General features: G+C 32.0%; 1 protein-coding gene across 1 annotated transcript; it reads right to left on the bottom strand.

The window, feature by feature from the left end:
- Positions 1 to 238: 238 nt before the first annotated feature.
- Positions 239 to 15,966, bottom strand: LOC149902723 (uncharacterized). Its single transcript, XM_090109186.1, has 6 exons — positions 15,768 to 15,966; positions 4,572 to 4,729; positions 3,071 to 3,205; positions 2,477 to 2,684; positions 1,725 to 1,869; positions 239 to 945 (listed from the first exon to the last, which is right to left on the bottom strand). The coding sequence occupies exons 1-6, from the start codon at positions 15,853 to 15,855 to the stop codon at positions 783 to 785; spliced, it is 897 nt and encodes a 298-aa protein (XP_089965312.1). The 5' UTR covers positions 15,856 to 15,966; the 3' UTR covers positions 239 to 782.
- Between the last annotated feature and the right edge of the window lie 446 nt (positions 15,967 to 16,412).

The raw sequence follows: 16,412 nt of genomic DNA, 5'->3' as shown, positions 1-16,412 counted from the left end.
AATGAATTGTTTAAATATATACGGAGAGAGTAAACGTGTAAAAGCTGTTATAACCAGTTTAATAAACCTATAGAATGAATAAACACTTAAAGCATTATCTTTTATCACTGGAACAATAAAATTTAATACCCTACAAAGTGTTCATAAAGGAGTTGTTATATTGGAGCTTATTTAGAAAGGTACTAAAGATTCATAATGAAAACAATGCTGAATTAAATGCTTTTATTGTATTGTATTAACTAAACAATGTAAGTACATACATTTTTGTTTTGCCTCTCTGGACCTGGTTAAAAATAGATAAATGTTTTGAAGTTGTTTTTACTATTAACGATGAAATAGGCAAAAAGTTTGGTGGTTCGTCTGATGGTAAGTAAGCACTGCACTGGACATTTGCATCGGTCACCAGATTTTTATAGTATATGAAGGGATAAATTATAATATTAAATTGTATAGGAAGATTTAAAATTAGGAACACAGTAGGGCCAATGATTTTCACTTAGAGTATTAATTGCTATAGATGGCTCAGCTGAGGTTCACTTGTTCAAGTTTAGTTCTTCGACGAAAAGTATTCTAGCATTTCAAAATTTACCTACAGATAGATTGAGAGAACTGACATAATTACATAAAAATCATACAGTCATGAAATTAAAATTATATGTTTGCTAATAAACAATTAAAACAGTTTTTTAAAAACAATAATTAGTATTTAATCTTAATTTAAAGAGGCCGTTATTAGCCTATGCTATACTGGTCAAAAGCATCTAGAGTATAGAAATGCAGCTTCAAAATGCTTTACCCTTTATTACAGGTACTAAACTGCCTAACGAATCTGCGTAAAAGTCCGGTTGTATTGTGTGATTTAACATTTGCTCTTTTGTGTTGTTGGTTAAAACGAGAAGCGTGTTGAAGCCGACAGCTTTCCCGAGGCCGACGTCTTGCTCGATCCTGCAACAAATTATTTATTAATATTTTAAGATCACATTTTTTAATTGGAATTAGGTGGAAATTTAATAACTGGAATAAAGCTTTAATCAGTACTACCCGTTCGCTTCGAGTTGGCCGTCGATGACCGTTACAAAATGACGTCACAGGCACATCAACTGGTACCGTGGACAAAAAAAATAATAACACTCCGAAAAATAAAATAACAAAAACAGTTCGTTTAATTACTTACTACAGCGATTTCTTCGCTAATAACAGTAAAAAACTATATAAAACTTAGTAATAATAATCAAACTTAACAAAACGATCAAATAACATAACCAAAAACAACGGGAGCGATATTAGTGACGGACGGGCGCACGTGATAGCGTTGTTGACGGTACTAACAGGGTCTGTCTAGGAGTGCGGTGCGGTGAAGCGGGAAGGGTGGGAGCGGCCAACTCGAAGCGAACGGGTAGTAACTTCTTAGTAAGCAAGAAGTAATTAATTTATACGCGCAACATTGCTCTGTAGAATTTCACAAATAAATTGGCAACAGACTTAAAGCTATTGGTTCTGAGAATTCAATTCGTTCCATCAATGAGCATTCATTTCAATACAATAACATTATTCAAAAAACAACAGTCATTATGAAGTTTACACGAAGAAGTAGCCATTATTACTTGTAGCTTTAATTCCTCTTATTATATTCAATACAAATACAAAAAAATAAATTCTAGTAAAAATATTTTTTTTTAATATTCACAATAAAGGCACGTTCACACGCATATATTATCACTCACATATCTCCAATAAAGAGCACCCGCGACGGATCGCTGACGTTGGCGCGTTTCATAGCGAACTCTCCGAACATCCGGCCCGGCTTCCCCAGCTGTATTGGATTCCGTTTTGACTCCTCTCGCACTATATCCGTGAATATACCAGTGCCTGGAATTATTTAATTTATCAGCTTTGTACGTGTGTGCTATTGACGTAGTGGAAGGTTTAGTCGCTTTGATGTAGGGTATCTGACGGAGTAGCGAACCCATTTTGAAGATCAGTTCAAACTCTTTAAAAGTAAAGTTCCGAAATATATTAATTACATTTTCTGAAATTTAAACGATAGTGGTCGATTTATTTTAATTTACAGGAACTTCTACATTAAATTGTGTATGACCTATACACAATTTAATCAACCAAATTTAATACACACACTGACGAATCATTTAAAACTGAAACGGGAATTAAAATTTTAAATTAAATAAGTAAGTACCTATTAGAAATGTTTTCATCTATTTTCGTCAACAAGAAATAAAACTGAAACAGGAATTAATATTTTAAATTAAATAAGTAAGTACATGGTAAGTACCTATTAGAAATGTTTTCATCTATTTTCGTCAACAAGAAATAAGTGAATCATTTATATACGTGACCCGTTCTCAAGAGCCAAAACTGTGACAAATGTCCTGAAAAAGCAGATCACCTATTTACGAAAACAGAAATATACTGCCAAATGAACAGTGAACAAGCGTCACAGTAAAACCAATCTTATTACCTAAAGACAAGACTCCAGGTTTGAGTGGCACGTATTTATCCGTAGCCCCGCTTATGAAGATAACATCTGGCCTCCGCAGGTACGTGATGGCTTTGTACATCTTCGGCATGTTCACTTTGAAATCACTGTCAAACACCACGGCACCTATCTCCATGTCATCATCAAGGTATTGCAGGAAATCCGCATAATAGTCCGCCGCAAGGTCTGGCTGAAACCGTGTTATCTTGACCCAAATGCAAAATGGATTCTTTCATAGGCACAACTAGACCTTGTAGTACCAAGGATTATTAAATAGTTACTACGAAGATATGGTAATACGTTATACGAAGGTCTGTGTAAATTTTTTCGAGAATTTTTTATGTTTACAGTTTTTAGTTTTTTTTTACAGTTTTTGATACAAAATAACGTGTTTTTCCAGTTTTTAAATATTGAATTACAACTGTTATTAGGAAGTTGATACTGTATTATAGTTAAAAAAATAAAGAAAATTGTGGACAATTTGTATTTGATTCCTTCAATAATGGAGGTGAATAAATAAAGAATTATTAGTATTTTGCCCATTTTTAACTAACCATATTAATAAAGTGTACTTACGCCTTCTTTACATTTGAATCCTTGTGACTCTAAAACTGAAATAGTTTCTGGACAGGATACACAATATACTGATTTTTTAAAGTTCACTGATTTCAAATATTCCGCTATTGCTGTTGATGGTATTGTGAGGTTTTCCTAAAAAAAAAATACTATAGAATATGATACAAATCAAATAAATCAAACCAATGAAAAAAAAACGAGGCAATTATATCATTTTCTATTTTCTTTGAAATATGTAATTCATAAGTAGAAAAAAGCAAAGACTTGTCTCAATTATAAACAATATAGACTGGGGTAGAAGCCTTTAAAAATAATGAAAAGATAAAAAAAATCGCAGTCGGATGAAACCCATTAGAAAAGGAGGGCAATATGATGAAAATAAAAGGAAAAATAAATTACGGTCAATCCGAGTTCGGGAAGTGGGAGGGGGGAGCTTTTAAGAGAAAAAAATGGTTTCTCTCGATTTCCGACAAAACTACAAGTCCTACAGAAAAAAGTTCAATGGCAAAAATTATCTACTCTAGTCTAATAATCTTTTTCTTAGAACAGAATATTATACTGAGAAATATGAGCGTCAGAAGTATTAAGAATGATCATTTTAATCGTTCGTTGAATATAATTGTACAATATTATGACAACATCACTTTAGCTAATATCTTAGATTTATTGTTGGGTAGAAGCTTCGATATTAAAGATTATTTATCAGCAGCCCTGTATCTCATCTGTCTGTGTCATCTGTATATCAAAATAAATGTATTCCTGGGGTATTACGTCATTATAATTATTAAGCCCTTTTGTTATCGCGGAATAACCTAATCAGGGATTTGTAAGGTTGTCCTATTGTACATTTCTTACAAAGAAATCGTAAGAAATTGCCAATCAGCGATCACAATATACTTGTATAAATGTTAATATTTCTTGTATAATTCTTTTGCTGTAGGCTCGCACAATCAGGCTTATTTCGCGGCATGAAAAATAAATTCAGAGCGTTACAAATGTAGAGACGTATGAAATATTTTTTCTTATTTGTATAAAAATCGGTACAATTTTTTGTGAGGATACCTATTGATGAATATCGAAATGAAATATGTACGATTGAAATATAGACAGCCTTTAGCAATGTTATATTATTATAATATTATATATAATACATACCTATATGTATGACGATATTGTATTTATTTTATTTATTATTGAAAATGTTTTTGTAAGAAACACCTACGTTTTGTAGACAGATATTATCTAAAATTAAGTGCTAATAAAAATATTCCTATTCAATTTCCACTATGAAAAGAGGTTCGTATTATTCATTTTTTTAAACTGGCTGGCAAGGACGCCGATGAGAAAATAATTAATTGCAAATTGTTTCTAACACTAATGACATAAATTAGCATTTAATTTTCTTAGTTTAGTCGATAACTCAATAATATTTTAATTCTATTTTATATAAATACTACAAGATTCTTTAACACTTATATTGATAGTAATAAAGTCGACTTACAAAACCATTGTCTATCCCTGCAGCTTTGAACTGGGCTTCATAGTTCTGTCTGCTCCGAAGGCTGTTGTTTGACACAAAATGTACGGTTTTGCCAAGACTTTTCATCAAATCGAAGAATGTTCCTGCACCCGGCATTGGTTCTTTCGACCATATTACGCCTGAAAGTAAAGGTAAATTATAATAACAACTGATTATAAATTTGTATGATTTGTAGAGCGAGACGTGCGTGATCAAATATATTTAATACATTTAAACTGTACTTAATATGTAATTGTCGTATTACTAAATAATATAATTAAAAAATAGTATCTATCTTAAACCACAGTTTTAATCTTCTTCTATACTTAATATAACAATGGATCGCAAAATGTATTGATAAGCGCATAACTCGGGAACGGCTGAACCGATTTCGTTTTTTTATATAATATCCCTTGAAGTATGAGGATGGATTTTATGGAGAGAAAACGTAAACATGTACCACGGGCGAAGCCGGGGCTGACCGTAAATAGATTAATTATTAAAGTCTACATAATTGTATTGTTGTTTTTATTTTTGGTTTCACTGTAACTCACAATATTTGTTTCTCCTTTTAATAATTTACGTTGATTACGTGATATTACTTAATTCGTTTATTTTACAAAACGAATGACGTATTGCAAATTAATTAATCTTATTTATCTGTGAAACGTCAATTCGTTTAAAATCATATTTTAAACAAACAGCATACATTATGAGATGATTTTTTACATTTAGTACTAATAATAATTACGGAAATTATTGAAATTATTGTTATTGTTATTCCTTTACTAATTATTTATATTATGGTGCCTTAAAATTGAATCCTATAAGTAATTAGTTTATGAGTTTTATAAAAGTATGGATTTTAATTATGATTATTTACTATAATTGGTTTGATGAATTTTCGATATGGGTATGGTCAGAAAAAAAGGAATATATTTTTATGTAGTAGGTGTACTTATACATAAGTACACCTACTACATAAAAATATATTCCCTCTACATAAATACCTACTTAAACACTAAAACGGTCTATTTTCATGAAGTATAACTATATTATTATAATTATTTTTTCATAGTTAAGGTGATTCCTACGATCTGTTCCCAGCCAATGTCCCGCTAGATGGCGCTGAATTCTACATTTCTAGTTTATTTGAGTTTTTGCGTAATTGGAAAAGATTAAGGTCGTAGGAATAGTCATGGCGGTTACTGAATATTATATTTTATTGAAATATGTCATATCATTGCCTTAAAGTCCACCCAATTCGGTAAAAAAATGCATTATAACATCTGTCATTGCATACAGGGTCGTTTACACACACAGACGTATACAAAAATGATAAAGATTTAAGTCTAGATGGCGTGAATGTAAAACAAGTAGGATTGTTATAAAAATAAAAGTTATATTTGTTGGCGTAAACTATTTTGTTGTAATTTTGGGAAATAAATAATGTCAAAATTGATTACAATAAAACGCAGTTTTATTTTATTACATTACACTATTGTTTTTTTTTATCAAAACATGTATTTGAAGTAGCATATACCTATGATATAATATTATGCTAAGAATAATTATTCATACAACAACAAATCTAAAACACTATTTACTATGGAAAAAAACCAGGAAGGTGAAAAAGATATTTACGATTTCGACGCACTCGACTTTTAGTAAAATATAGTAGGTAAAAATTAAACAATGGTAATGTAAATTCTAAACAAACTACTACCAAAATACAATTAGAACAAAAATCATTTGACTTGTTTATTTCACCCAGAGGCCAGAGGCGGCTCGTGACAAAATTGTATAGGTGTTCACTTGAAATAAAACAACGAAAATACAATAGCGTTCGGGATGATTTATTACAAAAAAATGAGCACCACATTTTATAAATGTCTATAACACTAAAAATTACAAAGTACAGGCTATTTCAAAACGAATTCAATGACTAGGTATCAATAATTAGTAAATCACCGAATTTGCATTCGCGAGCGTAGGTATCCATAGTGTTTGTCACTGACGGTCACTGACCTCTATAACTTATAGTTATAGAGGTCAGTGGTGTTTGTTTGTATTTGAGTAGTTAGTAGCATATTATATTCTGAATTTCTGATCCATGCCTATTCACTCAAAACTAATAACACTAATGATTTGTAACAGTAAATTATTTCAATAGGTAGGTATTTGAACATTTCCCAACAAGACGTAAGAATAATTATTCGTAGGTATACAAGATACAATAACAAATCTAATACACTATTTATTATTTTATTATTTACTAGCGGTCCGCCCCGGCTTCGCCCGTGGTACATGTTTACGTTTTCTCTCCATAAGAAGTAATAGCTAGAGAGCTAGCGCAAAGCTACCTGTATGTATTTGACCAGACCTGGATTTTTGTGTGTTGATTCCCCTATACCTACTATACATGAGATGAGGAGTCACTAAGCCCAGAGTGGTGGACGGGGCGCGCGCTTAGGTAAGACAGGTGGAAATTTTTGGCGAACTTTGAAACCATTTGACCACGTCTGCCATTTTGATATTTGAAAATAGATTATTATTACTATCGGAAAATAACAATGGCAGACCATTATCACGCGGATAACATTCTGGCAGACACTTATGAAAGTGCTGAAAAAAATACAATTTTGAAAGTATTTGACCAGATCTGCCATTCATATATTTTATTTATTAGGGTCTTAAAAACTTATTTTCGAAACGGCAGACATTTTCATTGCGTACAGACTTCAGCAGACAACAAAACTTTACAGACTTCAGCAGTCAACAAGACTTAGCTTCTACATGGTCAGATGTTATATGTATTACGTTCCCTGACCTTACATCAATGATTTACTTTATTAATGTTTTTATGGTCATTTACATTTAATTTTGAAAACTATGGAATAAAATTTATAAATTTGATGATACAAAACTAAATATACATTTGTAAAGAATCTCAAATATAAAGTTGTGTTGCAAATAACAAATCATCATTTAAATATTTAGTTTATTTCTTTATTTAAGAAACAATTAACAATTACAAAACAACATAAAAAAACACGCATGCATTTATTGAAATGTTCATTCATCATCACTATCGTATGGCGTTGTGTGACTCGTCTTCATAATCCATTGAATCGGATTCTGTAAAAGTAAAACGTAAATTATATAATAAAAGAAATGAGTCATTATAAACTTACCTAGTAAGGCAATGCCTTTGATGTCGCACGATGCCGCCGCGCCGCCAGTGTAGGTACTTCTGCTGCTACATGAAAATATGCTAGGGTTGCAACAAATGGGAAATAAAACAATTGTGATTATTACTATTATGATGTAATCATTTATTCATATTATGTACATTCAAAACAATTGCTATTATTAAATCTGATGTAATTATTTTTTCATAAATATATAATTATTATTAATTACATAATATATTGCACTGTGAAATATTTACGTATCACTTTATTTTTGATGTTCTTAATTGTCTTTTATAAAATTTAAGTGACGCATTCGCATTGGGATCAACAATCCGATAAGAAAAGAATGGAGACAACATATACATAGCTTTGATTTCAATTCTACAGATACAAAATATACAATCTATCTAAAATGATACAACGGATGTTTCCTGCGTTTTCTCGTCAAAATACCGAAACAACGTAATTATTGTATAGTAGTTGGGCGTGAAAGTAAAAAAACAAATGAAAAGTGTTTTCCATATGATTATTTATTAAATTTACGCGATTAAGAATAATTTCAACGATACAATTTAGTAACCGAGAATTCAGAGGATTAAAGAAAATACCTGCCTGATCATTTTATCAAACTCTAAAAGAATTATGGTTATTTCGCATCACTCGGTTTATTAGTTTGGTAATAATTATTAAAGGTAGTTACAACCCTAGCCATTGAGTCGAACGGTAGGCAACACAATATCGACTTTGTGCGGGTACATATGGTACATTTCTTCTTGCTGTGAAGCGTAACACATTTTGCGATTCATTTATATATATATACTAGCGGTCCGCCCCGGCTTCGCCCGTGGTACATAATATTTACGTTTTCTCTACATAAAAACCATCCTCGTACTTCAAGGAATATAATAAAAAAAGAATGATCGAAATCGGTTCAGCCGTTCTCGAGTTATGCGCTTACCAACACATTTTGCGATTCATTTTTATATATAAGAAGATAAGATTATGTGAAAATAACCAGGAAGGTGAAAAACATATTTACGAAAACATAGTAACATAATATGGCTGTCGCTACAATAATTATATTTCAATTTTATCTTTTTATACCTAGTAGAACTGGCCGACGAATAAAAAAAATCGTATTAGAATAAATACAATAAATTACGGAACAAAAAAAGGATTGTAACTGAATTAGGTATGTTTGTTTCTGGGCGCACCGTTTTCGACGACGCGACGCGCGACGTAAGCGTATAGGTATAGGTACCTACTTTGCTAAAACAAACTAATAAAATTGTGTGTCTGTCTGAAAATTCGGAAAAGCATATTTTGCAAGTTTGTAATTACTTTGATAGTTTACCGATTTATAATATGTAATTGTAAAATTTGTAATTGTATAATATATAATTTGCAATGTGGTGAAATTTCATAAAAATCACGGGCCAATTTTTTGTTTTGAATCCCACCGAAAATATAATTGCGTTATTAGAATAATTAATTACTATACCTACCCACGATCAATTATTACAATATAGTCTCAAATGCATACTAGAGAAATATTGCAATTTGATTCAATTAAAATGCATAGCATACAAAAATAAATTCACAACACAAGAAATTCCGCGCGCAAATCATAGCGCGTGTCAATGAAATCAAGAATGTTTTATATCAAGCCGACGCGGACGACGACGCGACGCCGAACAAAAGTACCTACGACGGACGACCACGCTTCGAGTTGCCAAACAACATGAGTAATAAATTGTTTACAAAAAAAACAAGTTTTCTATTTTTCTGTATGAGTAGACAGAACTTCAAAACGCCACCTGCTACGGTTTATATTATGAACGATTGTTATAAAAATACAAGTTATATTTGTTGGTGTAAACTATTTTATTGATCAATAATTTTGGAATTTAAAATTGTCAACATTGATTACAATAAAACGCAGTTTTATTTTATTACACTATTGTTTTTTTTATCAAAACATGTATTTGAAGTACCATATAATATTATGCTGATCCAAGCATTTTCACTCAAAACTTATATCACTAATGATTTGTAAAAGTAAATTATTTCAATATACATTTCATAACCAACATGTAAGAATAATTATTATTATTCCTACCTACAACAACAAACCTAAAACACTATTTACTATGGGAAAATAACCAGGAAGGTGAAAAACATATTATTATTTACGATTTCGACGCACTCGACTTTTAGTAAAATATAGTAGGTAAACATAATATTATGGTTTTGATTTTTGCTACTAGTATAAGAAAACTGCGTGTTCAAACTACTTGTTTGTCTGTCTGAAAATTCGGAAGTACTTTGGTAGTTTACCGATTTATAATAATATTGTATATATCGTTGTTTAAAAAATATTCAAACACAATAAAATATGATATACTGATTTATCACTGGTTTCAGTGATGAACTGATGAGTCAATTATAGCCACTATACTTTCGTCATACGTGTGTATGATTGATGTGATTTGCAACGTGGTGATATTTCAGAAAAATCACGGGTCAAATTGTCCCACCGAAAATATAACTGCGTTATAAGAATAACTATACCTACGATAAATTATACATAATACAATATAGTCTCAAATGCATACTAGTGAAATATTTTATTTGAATCAATAAAATAAAAAAATAAATAAAAAATAATAATAATACAAAAATAAATTCACAACACAAGAAAATCCGCGCGCAAATCATAGCGCGTGACAATGAAATCAAGAACTTTCGAGCCGACGCGGACGACGAAGGAGCCTAACAAAAGTACCTACAATCATAGGCGGCTCGTGACAAAATTGTATGGCCGTGTTCACTTGAAATAAAACAACGAAAATAGGTACCTACAATAGCGTTAGCAGTACAAAAATAAAACCGGCCAAGTGCGAGTCGGGCTCGCGCACAAAGGGTTCCGTAGCAGCAAATATAATAAATTACAGTTAAATCAACCTATCTCAAAAACTATAAGAGATACTTTGATCAAACCAAAAATCGTTGAAAGAGTTAATTAGCATGCATCACCTCTATTTTTTTTAGAATTTTATACCCCGTAGTTATAAAAATAGAGGGGGGGGACATACTTTTTACGACTTTGAGAGCTGATATCTCAAAAACCGTTCACTTTAAGAAAAATGTTTTTTAGAAAACTTTATATCATTTTAAAAGACCTTTCCATTGATACCCCACACGGGTATGTACATCGAAAAAAAAAATTTCATCCCTCAGTTACATGTATGGGGGGCCCCACCCCCAATTCTTTTTTTTACTATTTAGTGTCATATTTTTGTAGCGGTTCATACAACACATATTCCCATCAAATTTCATCACTGTAGTACTTATAGTTTCCGAGTAAATCGGCTGTGACAGACGGACAGACGGACAGACGGACAGACGGACATGACGAAACTATAAGGGTTCCGTTTTTGCCATTTTGGCTACGGAACCCTAAAAATGAGCACCACATTATAAATGTCTATTTATACACTAAAAATTATAGAGTATTTCAAAACGAATTCAATTATTATTTAGCAATAATTAGAAAATCCCCGAATTTGCATTCGTGATCGTATTCATAGTGTTTGTCTACACTAATATTATAAAGAGGAAAACTTTGTTTGTTTGTTTGATTGTAATGAATAGGCTCATAAACTACTGGACATTTTACCAATGTTTGCAAGTTTGTGATTACTTTGATAGTTTACCGATTTATAATAATTGTATACTTATATCATTGTTTAAAAATATTCAAACACAATATGATATAGGTACTGATTTATCACTGGTTTCAGTGATGAACTGATGAGTCAATGTTAGCCACAATACTAATCACTTTCGTCATACATGTGTATGAACTATGATTGATGTGATTTGCAATGTGGTGAAATTTCATAAAAATCACGGGCCAATTTTTTGTTTTGAATCCCACCGAAAATACATATATTACTAATTGCGTTATTAGAATAATTAATTACTATACCCACGATCAATTATTACAATTTACAATATAGTCTCAAATGCATACTAGAGAAACATTGCAATTTGAATCAATTAAAATGCATAGCATACAAAAATAAATTCACAACACAAGAAATTCCGCGCGCAAATCATAGCGCGTGTCAATGAAATCAAGAATGTAATTTTATATCAAGCCGACGAGCGACGACGCCGAACTAAAGTACCTACAGTACCATTTACCTTCAGTGTACAATACAGTTTACAGACCTACGACGGACGAACAATAATGAGTAATAAATAAAAAAAAACATAGTTTCTAAGGTCATTAGTTTTATTTTATTTTATTGTTATTTTCTTTGAACGATTGGAAATGAAATTACTCAATTTTTACACAGAACTTTGATTTATTAGAATTATGCTCATTATGCATAAGATAACGAACGCGAATGCACGACATCTAGCGCGTCAATGTCTAAACATCGCCTTTCGTTTAGACATTGACGCGCTAGATCTGTAATAAGTATATAGTCTATGCGCTAGATGTCGTGCTTTATGTCGTGTTTCGCTTGGCAAAAGTCACGCACACTAACTGTAGAAGTGTCAAATTTTTCCGGTATTTTACTGTTGTTTTTCTAAGTAAATATTGTAAATTATTGATTAAAAAGGTCGAACGCGCACACATTTCATTATAGAGAAGTGATAAAATGATTAGTTTTAAAGAAATAGTGTCTGTGTTAAGTGTTTAGAGGTAATCAAAAATGTATGGAGGGACGGTCGGAACATCAACCTTAATGATTCAAATAGTATCATTATACTGAAGAAGATAATAAGTCAGGGTCAAGGTTTTAGAATCAGTAGGTTTAATAAAGATAAGATTATTCCTTTTTTTTCGTAAAGATAAGACGTAAGATAATATGTATAAAAAAACTGTATACTATTTTCGTTCATATTGTTATAAATTTACACCAGTAGATACACCGAAGTTATTTTTTTTAATACAACCAATAAATTAATATTTTAATTTTGTATAAATGTGGTCGAATTGCTCAAAATATGCACTAAAGTAACTCTGTCTATCTGTCTGTCTGTTACGCTTTCCCGCGTAAACCTCTCAACCGATTTTGATGAAATTTGGCACAGACAATCTTTAGACCCTGAGAAAGAACATAGACTACCTTTTATCAAAACACCACGTGAGCGAAGCCGCGGGCAGAAGCTAGTTAATTTATAATTGCATTGTTGTATGAGTCTTCTTGAATTGATAATTTAGAGAGAATTAAAATTTTAAAGCTTTGTTATTCAACCAACTTGCTCTATGTAAATACCTAGATTTATTTTAACTATTGTTTTTCAGTAGGTACATAATATCTACACAGCGTACAATTTAAAAAATATAATATGGTGCCTTAAAATTGAATATAATTAGTTTTATCACAGTTTTATAAAAGTATATTTTATGCTCTACCTTAAACAATTACCTATTCGTATCAAATCTATCAATGCTACGCGTGTGTGATGAAAATATATAAGCCTGTAAATGGAAAATTTAAAAGCGCTTTTAAAATAAGTCTAGTTGAATGAATATAGGTACCTATGTCCTAGTTATCCTAGTATATGTCATATATATCATAGTATACCATAGTATGCCATACAATGTCATAGTATACCATAGTATGCCATACAATGTCATAGTAGTACCTATTTGAGTTTGAGTTGAAGTTCATTTATTAGGTACCTAAGTATCTATGCTACTAAAAACTTGGGTTGTTGAGGAAGTGATTATGAGGAAGAGGAGGAGGAAGAGGAATTTTCACACACAAATTTAGGGGATGCGGATGAGGAAGAGGATATTTTTTTGAGGAAGAGGATGCGGATGAGGAAGCGGAAGAGGAAGCGGATGAGGATGAGGATGATAGAAAATATATTATTATAATCATAATTAAAAAACAAAAACTTTTAAAATTTTAAAATTAAAACAAAAGCCAATTATCCTGTCTTATTGATGTACATATTGATGTTTAAGGTTAGGGGAGGTTAGCTCGCCCGATCGCGAATTTACAAAGCCTCTAAATACTATACTATTTGAGTCACGACTCACGAGTCGGACTCAGATGAGCTTTTGTTTATGCATATTACTCGAAAAAACCTAATCTATCTCAGTGCCAGAAGCGACATTAGACGATTTCCACAAAAAAAAAAAAAACTAACTGGTAGATATTATGTAAGCTTAAACAACTTGTTTGTTTTTTAATTTAAAATGACTTTTGACACACATTTATATATATATGTTTCTTCTGAGTATGAGAGAAAATGTTATATTATTATGTTTAGAGATAAGTGTTAGGCGCAGATAAATATGGCGGTAAGACTCTACTCTTGTTCGTTAGTAGAGTCCGACTCGTAACTCAAATACATAGTTAATTAGTTAGTTTAAATAGGCTTTGTAAATTCGCCGCCCGATCGGATCAGCATCCTCATAAATTTCCTCTAAATTTTGAGGAAGCGATAGCGGAAGAGGATTTTTTTATTTTCATTTTTGAGGATGCGGTAACGTTAGAGGAACCCAAAATATTGCGGAACTTCCGCATTATGAGGAAGCGGAAGAGGAATCCTCAACAACCCTACAGTAAAAACATCAAAAGTCAGTAGGTAGGTAACTGTAAAAAAATTATAAAATATTTCGTCATTTTTTTTAATAAATAAGTAAGAAGTAAGAACTACTATCTATCCAAATGTACCTATTTCGATAGATTTTGATTTTGCGGATTTTTCATTAAAGTCTCATACCTACCTCTACCTACCTAATAACAATACTCAGCTCATGGTACCAGGTACCTATCAATTTTTATTTTTTACGTTCATTAAGATAAACAGACGTGAATAATAATTAAAAAAAAAACATACGGTTACTATCATTCGCTAAAATTGTTTTGGTTCTTAAACGATTTGTAATGACTGACAAAATATAGCGTTTATATTACGATACTAGCAATCCGCCCCGGCTTCGCCCGTGGTACATATTTACGTTTTCTCTACGTAAGAACCATCCTCGTACTTCAAGGAATATAATAAAAAAAGAATTATCGGAATCGGTTCAGCCGTTCTCGAGTTATGCGCTTACCAACACATTTTGCGATTCATTTTTATATATAAGACTAGCGGTCCGCCCCGGCTTCGCCCGTGGTACATGTTTACGTTTTCTCTACATAAGAACCATCCTCGTACTTCAAGGAATATATTAAAAAAAGAATTATCGAAATCGGTTCAGCCGTTCTCGAGTTATGCGCTTACCAACACATTTTGCGATTCATTTTTATATAAGACTAGCGGTCCGCCCCGGCTTCGCCCGTGGTACATATTTACGTTTTCTCTACATAAAAACCATCCTGGTACTTCAAGGAATATAATAAAAAAAGAATTATCGAAATCGGTTCAGCCGTTCTCGAGTTATGCGCTTACCAACACATTTTGCGATTCATTTTTATATATAAGATTTCTATAAAAACTCGTAAAATCTACATTGGGTTTTGTTTCAAACAAAAGCCTTAGAATTTTACCTGCTTAGACAGTTCATATTAGAGCTGGCGCACACGAGCAACTTTGTCTCCGCAACTATTTTGTCTCTCCCTTAATTTGTATGGGGAGTTGCGTCACTACGTGCGCGCACTTTCATACTAGCCCATAGGTGGGAGAGACAAAATAGTTGCGGATACAAAATAGTTGCGGAGACAAAGTTGCTCGTGCGCGCCAGCTCTTATGGTACTAAAAGGAGGATAACTCGACTGAAACTCGTTTAAATACGACATAAAAACCCTGCGTATTTCTGATTAATTAAAATCAAATAACCTCAAACCTTAACCTTCGTAATCGATCGCACAAGCGAGGCATGGCCACGTCTAATTATTTAATATTTTGTATCGATATCATACAATTATTACGACCTTAATATTATTATAATCAGAAAAATATTGAATACGCCGGCTCGATCAGCTGTCGTGTGCCTGACGTCACGTACCGTCACAATCCGAGAACACATGATCAAACGAATCGATAAACCGCTTGAACCCTTCACTGTCCACTTCCATAAGATTCACAGGTTTCATTTTCAATAAATCACTATCACAGACTATTTATTAAAAACACTAAAAATTGATAGGAGCAAAACACGTGCTCTCCTAACCTAGTTTGTGGCGGCACTGCGCTTGCGTGAAGTATGTTCATTAATATATTTTTACAATCGGCGTCGTTTCCATTGATTCACGGCGTGAATTTCATACGTGTGTGCATTATAAACACACATGTACATCGTGAAAACGTTTACATATTGAAGAGAGACTTCATTTCCAAGAGGATGATAGGACATTTTTTGTTGTGGCTTCCAGTAAAAATTGATGATTTGGATGACACAATTTTACAATTTTAGTTTTTCCTGACATTATGACGAATAAGTGCGAGGTAGGTAAATAGATTTACCGTAAAGTAATTCGTGGATGACACATAATTTTTTTATATTAACATGTACTAACTATTTGTTTGTATGATAATAATATGACGAGATAAGAATGATAACGATGAACAGAAAAAATGCGCATTTATTGCTGAAGAGTCAAGTTTCGTTCTATTAACTAATTCTTTACATAACTTACTACTGTACAATGTA

The sequence above is a fragment of the Colias eurytheme genome, chromosome 14 (assembly GCF_061535395.1).
Source record: "Colias eurytheme isolate Ceu_HAF_F1 chromosome 14, ilColEury1 Martin Lab GWU primary, whole genome shotgun sequence".
In the NCBI taxonomy this organism is placed as follows: Eukaryota; Metazoa; Arthropoda; class Insecta; order Lepidoptera; family Pieridae; genus Colias; species Colias eurytheme.
This window is presented reverse-complemented; position numbering and strand designations above follow the sequence as displayed.